This window comes from Nerophis ophidion, linkage group LG06 (assembly GCF_033978795.1).
Source record: "Nerophis ophidion isolate RoL-2023_Sa linkage group LG06, RoL_Noph_v1.0, whole genome shotgun sequence".
Classification (NCBI taxonomy): Eukaryota; Metazoa; Chordata; class Actinopteri; order Syngnathiformes; family Syngnathidae; genus Nerophis; species Nerophis ophidion.
Window position 1 is genome coordinate 60,781,904 of NC_084616.1, and position 16,287 is coordinate 60,798,190.

The window sequence follows — 16,287 nt, forward strand, 5'->3', positions numbered from 1 at the left end:
CAACCATGAAATTCTAAGTCAATTATTATTTGCAAAAATTAATTAAGTTTATGAGTTTGAACATCAAATATCTTGTCTTTGTAGTGCATTCAACTGAATATGGGTTGAAAAGGATTTGAAAATCATTGTATTTGTTTATATTTACATTTAACACAATTTCCCAACTCATATGGAAACAGGGTTTGTAGTTGGTATAATAATGAACATATGAAACAAAATTGATAGCTATACATTAAAACGTTACACTTGCACAATTGAACATGTTTAAGAAGGAGTATGAAGAAGCGAAGTGTCAAATTTAACGAAAGAAAGGGCTGAAGATGAAAATATATATAAAGACTGCAAATACATTAGGTAATTTAACATAAAATACCGTATTTTTTGGAGTATAAGTCGCTCTGGAGTATAAGTCGCACCTGCCAAAAATGCATAATAAAGATGGAAAAAAACATGTATAAGTAGCACTGGAGTATAAGTCGCATTTTTTGGGGAACTTTATTTGATAAAACCCAACACTAAGAATAGACATTTGAAAGGCAATTTAGAATAAATGGAGAATAGTGAACAATAGGTTGAATAAGTGTACGTTTAACCAACTGAGAAGGTGCCTGGTATGTTAACGTAATATATAATGGTAAGAGTCATTCAAATAACTATAACATATAGAACATGCTATACGTTTACCAAACAATCAGTCACTCGATAAATCCCATGAAATCTTATACGTGTAGTCTCTTACGTGAATGAGCTAAATAATATTATTTGATATTTTACGGTAATGTGTTAATAATTTCACACATAAGTCGCTCCTAAGTATAAGTCGCACGCCCGGCCAAAGTATAAAAAAAACTGTGACTTATGGTCCGAAAAATACGGTCCTTTCAGTTACATTTTTGCTCTATTTTTTATTATAACTTTGGTACTGTTACTCTGAATGGGATGTTTTTTTCCTGCAGGAGTTTTTTAATGTGCAATTTTATTATTTTATTATTATTCTTTCATACATGGTGCAGTTTGAAGAGTGGCTGTGCCAGCAACCTAAGGGGTTGCTGGTTCTATCCCCACCTTCTACCATCCTAGTCACGTCCGTTGTGTCCTAGAGCAAGACACTTCACCCTTGCTCCTGATGGGTCATGGTTAGCACCTTGCATGGCAGCTCCCTCCATCAGTGTGTGAATGTGTGAATGTGGAAATTGTGTCAAAGCACTTTGAGTTCCTTAAAAAGGTAGAAAAGCGCTATACAAGTACAACCCATTTACCATACGTCAAATAATTTCTAACACAGTTAAGTAGCAGCAGGACAAAAAAGTCTCAGGGAGTTTGGCGTGTGAGAAAAAAATTGTTTAATTGTCTTTGTTTGTTTTTTTACTTTTTTTTAGCTCTAATGTATTAATCAACTTCAGTCCTAAACAATCATAACAAACATGCCATGTTTTGTTTTTTGTTACTTTTTTTACTTTTTAATGCCAATTTGATGTAATTATGTCGGAATTTTTTATTTGGAAAAAATGTGCATAAAATGATTATACTTCCAGAAAGTAAATGTCTCAGTACAAAGGCAAATTAGCTATTGTAGTTAGGACTGAAGTTGATTGATGGAGTTGAGCAAAATTCAGAAAATAAAAATCGGTCCCACAATTTTTTATACAGTCTTAACTCCATGAGGACTTTATCATCTTGGTGTTATTTTACTGCTATTAAATTATGTATGGTCCTGAAAGTTAATATATTGAATTATATACTTGTATCTGAGCATGACCTTTAATTCAGTACCTCATATTATATTTTATGACAATATATTTCCATATGAATCAAAGTATGAACATTTTTATAACATATCCCATGAGTTTTGAAAATATCTGGACATTTTCTCAATTAAATATTGTTCAGATAATGTTTTTCGAGCGAGTTGCTGCACTGTTGAGGAGATTATTACGGTAACTTGTCATACTAATTCTTGCCAACTTGTGTTGAGCTCATGTTCAAGTGTAGTTATTGAACCCTGCTGAGGATGGAGGACTAGTCCCTGTGCATCCGTGAGACACGTGAAGGCATTGGGGGGTATCTTCTCCACCACCAGCAGGTTATTTTCCAAGTGGACGGAGGACAAAGTGGAGCCAGAATTTCTTGGGTGACACACTTCCCACTGCCTCACCAGCCTAGAACATGAAACGTGAAAAATTGCAAGGTACTTTGCATAAACTATTCACCTTCAGTCACATGCAGTGGTACCTTGATTTTTGTACTGTTGTAAACCCTCTTTTGAATGATTTGGCATTGGTGACTGAGAAAAAATGTGAAATACTGTAACTCACAATTGGGCCAAATAAAGTTGTGAGTGAAAGAATTTAGATTTTCATTTCGCTTTGTTTTCTGCATGTAAAACCAGAATAATTGTCCATTAAATGTTAATATTAAATTACGTTTTAAGTGCATATAAAGTATTAACTTGATTTACATGATTTATTATGGTAAAAATTGCACACATTTTTCTACCATATGGTCTTCGTCAGACCTTTTGCAACAGAATACTAACAAAAACTGAAATACCACTGCATGTTGACTCAATAGTTAGTCCATTAGAACGTACTTCTGGAATTGTACCTGATATGATTGTTGTCCAGTCTCAGCCTCTGCAGGTTCTTAAACTGCCGTACCCAGCGAGGGACCTCTCCAAGAATGTTATTGTCCATCAGGAGTTCAACCAGCGAGCGGTACGTTCCGACAAAAGATCCTCGCTCGATACCCTCATTCCTCAATGCATTGTGGGACAGATCAAGTGAGCGTAGGCCGGGCCGCATGTGGCGAAAGGTGAGGGCAGGGATGTGGCTTATGTTGTTGTGTTGAAGGTTGAGTTTTTGGAGAGGACGAGGAAGATTCATTGGCACCGTTCTCAGGTGGTTGGAAGACAGGTCCAAGGCTTCAAGGCTTCTACAAAACAAGGAAATATATTGAAAATGAAGACCTTAATACTCAGCACCAGTGCTGCATTTCAGTGTGCTGTTCCCCTAAGAGCTGTTGTTGTTAGTAGACCAATCTCTGCATAGTTCCTGATTTGTGCTACAAATAGAAAACACTGAAACTAGCAGGGAGGTAACTAATGACCGCACAGTGCAGTCAAAAGAAGGCTTCCGGGCAGGTAAAAAAGGTTTGAAACTCCCCTCGATTCAACTTGATATAAATGCTCCAGTATGCACACACCCATATTTGCAGTGAGGGAACATGTAACCCTTGTGTGTTGTTTGGGTTTTAGTTTAAAAAAAAAAGATACAATTAATTAATTTTTAAAATTGGGACTTACTGACTTTGGCTCATTTTCTGTGAAGAACGTATATCAGAATATATATTTAATGACCACCACCCCCCCCCAACACATTTCTATTACATATGAGATGTTTGGGTCCACTGGACCTGGGGCTAATAGCAGAGTGGAAATTGATGTTTTGTGCACCACACACACACACACACACACACACACAGACGCACACACACACGCACACACAGCAGGCCTCGACAGGAGGAGGACAGAGTGTAGGTAAACAGAATATCAGGGGGTCAAATGTGCAAGAAAATGAGAGCAGACCTTGTGTGGTGCAGAAACACAAAAGAAAAATCCCAGTGGAATGCACAATTTGGCAGAGAAAATTTCCGTGCAACGTTCATATTGTTGTTACTCAGCCAGCGTTTGTGGGTCTGATGGACCCGTTGCATTTTGTAGCTTTTCATGCCTCACAATCAAACACTTTTATGTTAAAATGCTGGAAAGATTTTACCTTATCCCAATACACATCTGTTCAGTATTTTAACATACAAGTGTTTGATTGTGAGGCATGAAAAGCCACAAAATGTAACGGGTCCATCAGAACCACAAACGCTGGCTGAGTAACAACAATATGAACATTACACAAGGGTTCAAATGTGTGCGCAAGAGTAACACTTCTCGCATTTCTGATATCATTCAGCACAGGACCCTGATTTTTACATCTCATTTAACCAGTGTGTATGTTTTACAGCGATAGCTGCATGACATTACACCTAAAGATGGGTGCTTTTCACATTTAAATCGGTATCCCGATACCTGCAAAATCACTGATGCTAATCTGTAAGAGCCAATGTAAACTAGCATTGAGCACTAGCACATTATGGTAAAGTGGAGCTTTGCTGTACGTTCAAGCATTTTGTATCAGGCATACTTGCTTTGTTGGCATCGAAAATTGTAACATTACATAGAGGCAGTTTGGCTTAGTCCGCTATATAAGTGCTTGTGTGCCTGCCAAGTGTTTGAGCCAGTGCCCAGTCTGCAACCAGACTTGATGTCACGAGCAACAAAGGTTTGATTTTACGTGAATCAGTACCCGAAAGTGAACTAGTATGGAGGTAACTAATGACCGCACTGTGCAGTCAAATCTGGGAGTACAGAACTCAGCCAGTACCTACAAAAATCGTGAATTCGGTACCTGTCATGAATTATACCCTTACCATACATTTCCAGAATGCTATGGACTAAGGGGGCCAAACTTCTCTATTTTTATTGTGAGAGCCATTCTCTGTAGTGGACATTTGTTTGTATTTTTTTTTTTCAAATGTATCAGATTTACAAAATTGCAGAAAATATGTATCCCTTTTAATCCAAATATAAGTGTCCACTGCAGTGAAAGCTGGCCTTTAGGAGGTTAAAATGTCAGAGCAAGGATGTGTTTACACTGGTCCAAGTTTTTTAATACAACAGGAGCCCCTTTGTTTTTTTATGATACTCAATTATGTGCAAACATTTTAAAGTTTACCCCAAGATTTGAACTGGATTAAAGGACTACTGAAATTAGATTTTCTTAATCAAACGGGGATAGCAGGTCCATTCTATGTGTCATACTTGGTCATTTTGCGATATCGCCATATTTTTGCTGAAAGGATTTAGTAGAGAACATCCACGATAAAGTTTGCAACTTTAGGTCGCTAATAAATAAGCCTTGACTTTACCGGAAGTAGCAGACGATGTGCGCGTGACGTCACTGGTTGTAGGGCTCCTGACATCCTCACATTGTTTACAATCATAGCCAGCAGCAGCTAGAGCTATTCGGACAGAGAAAGCGACAATTCCCCCATTAATTTAAGCGAGGATGAAAGATTCGTGGATGAGGAAATTTAGAGTGAAGGCCTAAAAAGAAAAAAAAGGCGAGGGATGTGAGAGCGATTCATATGTTTTTAGACACATTTACTAGGATAATTCTGGGAAATCCCTTATCTGTCTATTGTGTTGCTAGTGTTTTAGTGAGTTAAATAGTACCTTAAAATCGTAGGGGTGTGGCCCCGGGTGTTTTGACGCCAGAGTCTCTGAGAGAAGTCACGGTAGCTGCAGGGGGACGCTGGCTCCGCTGATCTCCGGTAAGAGGCGACTTATTTCCACAATTTTCTCACCGGAAACTGCCAGTTGACATGTGGTCGGGATCCCTGTTCGCTTGACCGCTCTGATCCATAGTAAAGTTTCACCTCCATGATGTTTAAACAAGGAAACACCGTGTGTTTCTGTGGCTAAAGGCTAAAAGCTTCCCACCTCCATCTTTCTACTTTGACTTCTCCATTATTAATTGAAAAAATTGCAAAAGATTCAGCAACACAAATGCACAAAATACTGTGTAATTGCGCGATGAAAAGAGACGACTTTTAGCTGTAAGTGGTGCTGCGCTAATATGTCCCCTCCAACCAATAATGTCACAAACACGCGTCATCATCGTGTCATCATTCCGCGACGTTGTAGTGGCTGCTGTTGGCAGGAGCTCTGTGCTCTTGTGTCATTTTTGTGTTTCCCTCGTTTTCTTGTGTTATTATATTTTTGGGCCTTTTGGTCCGGGACCCTTTGGGACCTCTGCGGTGCTTTTTTGTGTACTTCTGGATCTGCCTCCCGGGAGCCTTTTGGCCATGGAGACCAGCTGCTGGGTCTCTGCCACACCGGAGTCGGTTTGGAGGGACTGGAGGAGATGCGGATGAGGGGACAGAGCTGCGGACCTAGCACTGAGTGCCGGGACGTAGAGGCTTCGCGGTGTCTTGGCTGAATGAGCAGGTGTCGGACACCTCAGTCTTCTTAGACGTATCCTCACGCATACCTGCCGACTGGACACTGGCCGAGAGTTGGTTGGCGGCCGAGAGTGGAGTCGGCTCTCTTGGTTGCTTTGTTGGGTCTGCTCGTGTCTCTGGTCATGCTCTCTCCACCCCAGCGGACGATGGCGTGAAACACCGCAGAGCCCACCACAGTGGATATGTTTCTTTTACTTTTTATTCCTAGCTGTATGTTCAAGTGGCTGGTTGTATCAGCTCTGTTACTTTAATGTCTTTAATGTTCTTTGATTTTTGGTGTTACCTTCTTACACACATGTAAAAGGGATGTGTACTATGGCTATGAGTTGTTGTTTTTTTCCCTTGGCCTCAGTCTGGACCCCCTCTCCAGGGCCCAGGCTTGGACGGATTTTTTTATTTTATTTTAATCTTCTATTTTTTCTCCTATTCCCCTCCCACTTGTTTACCTGTATCTCACCTTTTTTGTAAGGGGCGCTGGAAGCCGGCAGACCTGTCAGTCATCCTGACTGACGGGTAATGTTTGTCTGATCTTGAATGCGATTGTGCTGAAAATTTTAATTTTCCTGAAGAAACTCTCCTGATGGAATAAATAAAGTACTATCTAATTTAATCTAATCTGATAAAAACAGACTGCGTGGTCGGTAGTAGTGGGTTTCAGTAGGCCTTTAATGAGCTGGTCTAGTGTTATGGCTCAGAATTTGGCCCCCGGGTTGCCAGTTGAATAGCCCTGCTATACTGCACCATCGTCATGGAGATGCATCTATTTGTCACAGGAAATTGATCATGAACGTAACTGTGTGTGGGTTCAACATGATAAATGTTATTATATTGGCCTGTCCATTTCTCAGTACCTGTTCATACTACTGTAGTTTCACGCTACTGATTTGTATTCACAGTCTTTGCTAGGATGCTCTTTTCTTGGAGCTCCACATCCTATTATTGAGCAGAGAGGAGCACTTAGTCCTTGGACAACCGCAGTACATGCCTACTCACACACATACTGCACTGTATGCACACACCCATGTGCACAGTCAAGTGTTTGATTGAGATGACTTATTTATTCCAATAAAATCCTTGTGCCAAAGTGGCCTCCAGATGACTTTTATGGAGCATGCCCATATAGTATATAGGGAAGACCAGATTAAATTATATGCTTCACTGTGCGCTCACGTTTCCAGAATGTATGAGCCCATGCTGCCAGCTTGAGAACTGACCAAGGCCTCTTGAGAGTTGACTGTATGGGGGCCTGATTTAAGGGGATAATTACGTTAGGTTTTGCTATTGACCAAAGGATAGCTGCTGGTAACGTACTCCATGCTACATTCAATCAGATATAGGCAGTGAATTGAAATTGGGCTGGAAGACTGCAGTCTTCTACTGCAGGGGTTCTCAACCTTTTTTCAGTGATGTACCCCCCGTGAACAATTTTTTAATTCAAGTACCCCCTAATCAGAGTAAAGCATTTTTGGTTGAAAAAAAGATATAAAGAAGTAAAATACAGCACTATGTCATCAGTTTCTGTGATATTAAATTGTATAACAGTGCAAAAATATTGCTCATTTGTAGTGGTCTTTTGTGAACGATTTGGAAAAAAAGATATAAAAATAACTAAAAACTGGTCGAAAAATAAACAAGTGATTCAATTATAAATAAAGATTTCTACACATAGAAGTAATCATCAACTTAAAGTGCCCTCTTTGGGGATTTTAATAGAAATCCATCTGGATTCATGAACCAAATTCTAAACATTTATTCACAGAAAAATAAATCATTAACATAAATATTTATGGAACGTCCACAAAAAATCTAGCTGTCAACACTGAATATTGCATTGTTGCATTTATTTTCACAGTTTATGAACTTATATTTTGTTGAAGTATTATTCAATAAATATATTTATAAATCATTTTTGAATTGTTGCTATTTTTGGAATATTTTTTGAAAAATCCCACGTACCCCTTGGCATACCTTCAAGTACTCCCAAGGGTACGCGTACCCCCATTTGAGAACCACTGTTCTACTATATATGTACTGTCATACCTCTGTACCCATCATTTGAAAAGATGCATCACGGTTTCCACAAGGACCAGTAAACATGTGGCGCTCTGAATCATTTTCATTGACGGCAGAGCGTGGGGACAGGGAGACTGTTATTAGAGTGCTACTGTGGTATCTGCTTCTGTAGAATCTGGTCACATAGCATACAAGAACCATGACAAACACAACAGAGACAGCAAACAGAAAATAACAGCTAGGACCGGGTCAAACAAACTAATGTTTGGGTGCTATTTTTGAAAAAAATGATACTTTGTGGTAAGTATCAAAGCCAAACAGACTCATCCAGACAGTCTTCATTCACAAGTCCTGGAGCCAGGCAGGGTCTGCCATGGGTGTGTCAGCGCTTTTGGCAAAGGTAACTTTCACTTCTGTGAGAGCACGACCAGCATTAGTGCCACAAGAGCAACAGTCAGGATTTTAACAGGACAATTCAGAACCACTTTGCAGTGGAACCTCAATTAACAAACCTCTCATTCCAGGTGAAACTAAAAAAAATCTGAATATCGTGCAAAAGTCCATTCATTTCAGCAATTCAACTTCAAATGTGTGTATGCAAATATGTTATATACACTCTATCCATCCATCCATTTCCTACCGCTTATTCCCTTTGGGGTCGTGGGGTTATATAAACTCATTACATGCAAAGTGAGACACGGCAAGACTTTGTTATGATTTTTACGGTTTACAGTCTTTGAGAACCCAACGTTTTGAGATTTTCAATTTGGCATTTTCATAGGCTGTAAACCATAATCATCAAATAATATCAAAAGAAGGCTTGAAATATCTTGAGTTGCATGTTATGAGTCTTTATCGTTTAAAAGTTTAAAATTGTAAATCTTATTGCTTGAATAAACAAACCTTTGCACAATATTTGCATTTTTCCTGATTTTCAACTGTATACAAACTTTTTGATTTATAAACCACAGGCCAAAAAGAAATATGCTTTGGTGTCTGAACCTTGTTCTTTGTGTTTGGATATTTCATCCACAAAAACTACTTTGTGAACTTTTTATATTTTTTAGCTTTTATACATCATTTATTTCTAGTTTTGATATGATAGTTTTGATAGTTTTTTTTTTTCCCAAGATGGCGCTGCTGTAGTGGCTGCTGTAGGCAGGAGCTCTGTGCTCTTATGTCATCCTTTTGTGTTTCCCTCTTGTTTTCATGTGGTATTATATTTTTTTGCATTTTGGTCCGGGACCCTTTGGGACTGTGTGACAAGGGGTGGCACTTTCGTGACCTCTGTGGTGCTTTTTTTGTGGACTTCTGGATCTGCCTCCCGGGAGCCTTTTGGCCATGGAGACCAGCTGCAGGGTCTCTGCTACACCAGAGTCTGTTTGGAGGGACTGGAGGGGATGCGGATGAGGGGGACAAGACTGCGGAGCTAGCACTGAGCTACTGGGACGGAGAGGCTTCGCGGTGTCTTGACTGGGTGAGCAGGTGTCGGACACCTCAGTCACCTTGGACGTATCATCTCTCATCCATGCGGACTGGACACTGGCCGAGAGTGGAGTCGGCTGTCTTGGTTGCCTTGTTGGGTCTGCTTCTGTCTCTGGCCATGCTCCCTCCACCCCAGCGGACGATGGCGTGGAACACCGCAGAGGCCACCACAGTGTATATATTTTTTTATTTTACTTTTTATTCATAGCTGTATGTAGAAGTGTCTGGTTGTATCTGCTGCTTTAATGTCTTTAATGTCCTCTGTGTTCTTTGATGTTTGATGTTTCCCTCTTACACACATGTAAGAGGGATGTGTACTATGGCTATGAGATATTGTTTTTTTTGTTTTGTTTTTTTTTCCCTTGGCCTCAGTCTGCACCCCCACTCCAGGGCCTAGGCTAAGACCGATTTTTTAAATTTTCTTTTAATCTTCTATTTTTTTCTCCTCCCCCCCGTTTACCTGTATGTCATCTTTTTTGTAAGGGGCGCTGGAAGCCGGCAGACCCGTCAGCGATCCTGTTCTGTCTCCCTGTAATGTTTGTCTGATCTTGAATGGGATTGTGCTGAAAATTGTAATTTTCCTGAAGGAACTCTCCTGACGGAATAAATAAAGTACTATCTAATCTAATCTAATCTAATGAGTAAAAGTATTAGACCATCGTTGAGTGATTGAAAATATTCAGGAAGTAGCCACAGCGTTGTCGGCACTGCCTCCCCCTCCACTTTTCTTCGGCTGAACACCAAGAAGATTAAACAACAAGGTAAAGTGGACTACATTTTGTATTCCTGATTATTGTAGCAGCCTGGCCGTTGCACCACAGGGCTAGTGGCGATGTGTGTGCGTGTCTGCAGGGCAGCTGAATGCGAGGAGAACAGTTCAGCTGTTGTTGTTGCGGCTTTGTTATTACTTTTTAAATAGAAAGTTGATCCATCACCCCATTTCTATGTTTGTTTAATATCAGTGTAGTACTTTGTATTGTATTCAAAGTCTACTCATTTTTACTCAAATGTGGACTTTTGTTGAGGTTGGAAACCATTATTCATAATTACTTTGTTTCTTATTTACAACTTTGCTTCACTATACAAACTTTTCCATTAAAGAACCATGAGCCAGGTTTTTTTTTTTTACATCGGAGCTTGTAAAAATAAGATGATAAGTAATCAAAACAAAAGCACGTTGACTAAGACGATAGTACAATTAACTGACATATTAGTCAAAGTTTAAACATGAGACGAAAATGTTGACAGAAACAAAATCCAATCATATTTAATTTCATCATGTCAATGGGTTGTAAAAGTTCAGAATATATCCAATTACAGCTCCTCAATGGCATACACGAACAGAGGGGTGGGTTTAGTTACAAAGGAGAGCCAATCTGATGTTTTGGACGATTCCATCCTCCCAACATTGTGGTAACAGTTTGGAGTTGGCCCCTTCCTCTTCCAACATGACTGTGCACCAGTGCACAAAACAAAGTCCATAAAGACAGGGTGTGAATGAACTTGACTGGCCTGCACAGAGTCCTGACCTGAACCCAATACAACACCTTTGGGATGAATTAGAACTGAGACTGAGAGCCAGGCCTTCTCGACCAACATCACCACCTCACCAATGCGCTTTTGGAAGAATGGTCTAAAATTCCTATAAACACACTCTGCGACCTTGTGGACAGCCTTCCCAGAAAAGGTTGAAGCTGCATTAGCTACAAAAGGTGGACCAACATCATATTGAACCCTATGGGTTGTGAGATGGCACTTCAAGTTCATATGTGAGTCAAGGCAGGTGGCCAAATACTTTTGGCAATTCAGCGCAGTGTTTTTCAAGCACAGCGTCTTGCACACTAGTGTGCCGTGAGATACAATCTGTTGTGCCGTGGGAGATGAGCTAGTTTCACCTTTTTGGGTTGAAAATATTTTTTGCAAAGCAGTAAATATAGTGTTGTTGTTGAGTGTCGGTGCTGTCTAGAGCTCGGCAGAGTAACCGTGTAATACTATTCCATATCAGTAGCTAATTGCTTTGTAGATGTTGGGAACAGCGGGAGGCAGTGTGCAGTTAAAAAGGTGTTTAATGCTTAAACCAAAAATAAACAAAATTTAAGTGTTCCTAAGAAAAGGCATTGGAGCTTAGGGAAGGCTATGCAGAACGAAAGTAAAACTGAACTGGCTACTAAGTAAACAAAAACCGAATGTTGGACGACAGCAAATACTTACTGTGGAGCAGAGACAAAGTATTTCCGAACATGACATGACAATCAACAATGTCTCCACAAAGAAGGATGGAAACAACTGAAATATTCTTGATTTCTAAAACAAAGTAGATGCGGGAATTATCGCTCAAAGGAAGACATGAAACCGCTACGGGAAAATACCAAAATAAGACAAAAAGCCAGCAAAATAGGAGCGCAAGACAAGAACTAAAACACTACACACAGGAAAACAGCAAAAAAAAAGTCCAAATAAGTCAGGGTGTGATGTGACAGGTGGTGACAGTACACCAACTTTGAGACAAGAGCTATAGTGTTGCATGCTTGGTTATGCTTTAAAGTCAAACCCAACAACGACTTCTTACTGTCAATTGAGTTTCGTTTTTGAATGATTTCTGCTGGTGGTGTGCCTCTGCATTTTTTCATCTCAAAAAATATGCTTTGGCTCAAAAAATGTTGAAAAACTCTGACATAATGTATCATTCTCTATACAAACATGCACTGACAAGACATGAAGTATAATAAAAAATATATATATATTGGAGTTCTATCTTTGCCCTCCTGAAAGCATTTCACAGGAGTTCAAGTAAAACTGTGTTTCCCCACTCTGTTGTCTAAACTATCTGACAGGAAACCTTCCAACAAAGCTTCATTGGTCTCTGCTGCAGCTTCATTGCAAATATGACATTTTCACATCCCCTCTACTGTGTGTGTATATATGAAAAATGTGTTGGATTTGTGCTATATTTGGACATTGATGCAGCAATTTTACAATACATCCGTTGGCTCCCAAAAATGTGTTTGATTGTCGTTTTTCTCACATTTGCACTTTCCTCATTTCTACCGGAAGCTCTCGCTGTGGTTTTAGAAGAATCCAAAGGAGCAGTGGAAAAAACCCACAGGAATTAACTATAATACACACGTCTCACACACCTCGCTGACATATTAACACATTCAGGATGCTCATATATACACACACACACAAAATCAAGCCAGTCAACATTTAGCTTGTGCATGTGTGCGCGCGCGTGTGTGTATGTGTGTGCGTGCGTGTGTGCGTGTGCAAGAGGGAAACATAAAAAGTGCATGGAAAATAAATAACAGTCTCTGTGCATCAAAAAACACACAAACCATACAGTCAGAACCTGATGAAATTGTAAAAGAGCTACTGTAAAAAGCAATGTGTATTTTATTGCCAGTGTTATGGCCTAATAATGTATTCCTGGGATAACAAATGATGTGTCATTGAATGTTTCTTTTGATGGGGGTTTAACTGCCACAAGCTATCAGCTTAACATAAATCAAAATCAGTACAGTATGATAGCATATTTCTCGAGAGACACCGCCTCGTGGCTGAGAATTGAACTGCAGTTTGAAAAAAAGGAGCTGTCAAAATATAAGGTAAAAATACTGGATTTTAGGAATAAAATATTAAAACTAGTGACAAATCATTTTACTTAATAAAACATTCTAAATTAAGATTTGTATATTTAGAAATTAGCAGGACCTTTAAGCTAGAAATACACTATATTGCCAAAAGTATTAGGCCACCCATCCAAATGATCAGAATCAGTTGTCCTAATCACTTGGTGTATAAAATCAAGCACTGAGGCATGGAGACTGTTTCTGCAAACATTTGTGAACAGTCATAGAAGGCCACCTGTGCAACAAATCCTGTCGTGAAATTTCCTCGCTCCTAAATATTCCAAAGTCAACTGTAGAAAATTGAAGGGTTTGGGAACAACAGCAACTCAGCCACCAAGTGGTAGGCCACGTAAACTGACAGAGAGGGGTCAGCGGATGCTGAAGCGCATAGTGCAAAGAGGTCGCTGACTTTCTGCACTGTCAGTTGCTAGAGAGCTCCAAACTTCATGTGACCTTTCGATTAGCCCACATGCAGTACGCAGAGCACTTCATGGAATGGGTTTTCATGGCCGAACAGCTGCATCTAAGCCATACATCACCAAATACAATGCAAAGCGTGGGATTGAGTGGTGTAAAGCAGTGGTCCCCAACCACCCGATTGGTATCGGGCTGCAGAAGAATTTTGTATTCATTTTTATTTTTAAAAAAATTTTTTTTTTTTTTTTTTTAATAAATCAACATAAAAAACACAATACACACCTACAATTAGTGCACCAACCACAAAAACCTCCCTTTTTCATGACAAAAACGTCCCTTTTTCATGACAGAGAAAAAAAAAAAAAGAAAAAGAAAAAAAAAAGGATCCCCCCCCCCCCCCCGGGCCGCGGGAAAAATTAATAAGCGTTGATCGGTCCACGGATACAAAAAGGTTGGGGACCACTGGTGTAAAGCACGTCGCCACTGGACTCTAGAGCAGTGGAGACGCCTTCTCTGGAGTGATGAGTCACGCTTTTTCATCTGGTAATCTGATGTATCAGTCTGGGTTTGGAGGTTGCCAGGAGAACTGTACATTTTGGACTGCATTGTGCAGAGTGTGAATTTTGGTGGAGGAGGAATTATGGTGTGGGGTTGCTTTTCAGGAGTTGGGCTTGGCCCCTTAGTTCCAGTGAAAGGAGCTTAGAATGCTCCAGGATACCATACATTTTGGACAATTCCATGGGACTCCATGCTATTCTAGTTCATATGTGAGTATGAATGGTATAGCTCGGTTGGTAAAGTGGGCGTGCCAGCAACTTGAGGGTTGCAGGTTCGATTCCCGCTTCCGCCATCCTAGTCACTGACGGTGTGTCCTTGGGCAAGGCACTTTACCCACCTGCTCCCAGTGCCACCCACACTGGTTTAAATGTAAATTATATATTGGGTTTCACTATGTAAAGCGCTTAGGGTCACTAGAGAAAAGCGCTATATAAATATAATTCACTAATTCACTAAAGGCAGGTGGCCAAATAATTTTGGCAATATGGTGTAAGTATTCATTTTTGAAGACAAGCATTATTAAACTTGCAATTCTTAATTCAAGCCTCCTCGAGATGTTGCAGGATCTTCAAACATGATTTTCTATGATGGGGAAAACCAAAATATCTGATTTGAAAAGTCATTTACTACATTTTAAAATGTTTAAACTAGAATAGAGAAAACTATATATTATTAATGCTAAAATTAAGATTAGTGGGCCTGCTTGGTAGAGCCGCCTTGCCAGCAACTTGAGGGTTCCTGGTTCGATCCCTGCTTTCACCATCCTAATCACTGCCATTGTGTCCTTGGGCAAGACACTTTACCCACCCGCTCCAAGTGCCCCCCATACTGGTTTAAATGTAGATAATGGGTTTCACTATGTAAAGCGCTTTGAGCCTTGAAATTGAATTTGTTTCATTAAAAATAAATAAATAGCTCTTAAAACTAGGGATATTTTTAGAAAAACATTTTCAAATCTTGGCAATTGGCAGTGCGTACAGTTGTATGACTGGACCTACCTGAGGCGGGTCCAGGCACGTTGGCTGAGGCCTTCATTGTACAGTTGGTTGTGACTCAGGTCCAGTTCTGTCAAACGAGTGCAGCCCCTCAGTGGCTCCCCTGTCACCTCCTCTATCAGATTCCTATCCATCTCTAATGTCTATTTAATGAGGGTGTAAAAGGGCACATATGCATAATGTACAACATGCGGGATGCTTTGAGATATGATTCCCTACTGGAGTGTTTTTCAACCTTTTCTGAGCCAGGGCACATTTTTTTCATTGACAAAATCCCGAGGCACACCACCAGCAGAAAACATTTAAAAAATGGAGCTCAGCAGCCGATATTGGCAATTAAAAAGTCGTTCTGACAGTTTTTGAAGATGAATTTAAACCATAACCAATAGAGATGCGCGGTTTGCGGTCTCATCCGCGGAGTCCGCGGGTAAACCGCGGGTCAGGCGGTTGACATGACGAAAAAAATCGATTTTAATTAGATTCGGGCGGGTGGCGGTTGAACCATCCGGAGACATTTAATATACATGGTTCTGGGATCAGTATTATTTGCCATTCAAAGAGCTATCTAAGACCCGTGTCATAAAGCGAAGAAGTCAATAGAAGACGCTATTATTCTCTTGAATGACTGCCGGCAGTCACCCAGATATTTAATATTAGTGCGTGCTATGAAGCCATTGGTTTTGTCGCCTTCTACATCATACACGATCTGCTTGCCAGTCCAGCATCATGTTGTGTGATGCTTCCGCGGCGACACGCACACGACTACGAGGCATACTGGGTGACACAGAGTAAACTAATGGTTGTGATATAAACAATTTTAACACTCTTAGTAATATGCGCCACGCTTTGAAGCCACACCAATTAAGGACGACAAACACATTTCGGGAGAACATCCTCACAGTAACACAATATAAACGCAACACAACAAATACCCATAATCCTTTGTATTCATGACACAACCTGACTATCTTATACACCCCGCTAGCAGCAACCCCCCCCCCCCCCCCCCGTACGTAGGTAAGGTGGGCGGGTTTGGGGGCACGGGGGTGTAAAATATATTCAGGAGTATCACGGATACAAAGGATTATGGGTATTTGTTGTGTTGTGTTTATGTTGTG

At 40.2% G+C, this 16,287-nt stretch overlaps 1 protein-coding gene across 4 annotated transcripts in view; it reads right to left on the reverse strand.

The window, feature by feature from the left end:
* Positions 1 to 476: 476 nt before the first annotated feature.
* The window catches only part of si:dkey-32e6.6 (extracellular matrix protein 2), a 28,873-nt gene continuing 13,062 nt past the window's right edge, over positions 477 to 16,287 (reverse strand). For all 4 annotated transcript variants that reach the window (XM_061904465.1, XM_061904464.1, XM_061904463.1 and 1 more), the window contains exons 8-10: positions 15,173 to 15,312; positions 2,605 to 2,931; positions 477 to 2,159 (exon numbers count right to left, since the gene is read on the reverse strand). In XM_061904465.1, coding sequence (XP_061760449.1) covers positions 1,946 to 2,159; positions 2,605 to 2,931; positions 15,173 to 15,312 — 681 coding nt within the window. In that variant the 3' untranslated portion in view covers positions 477 to 1,945. The remainder of the gene's footprint in view (positions 2,160 to 2,604; positions 2,932 to 15,172; positions 15,313 to 16,287) is intronic.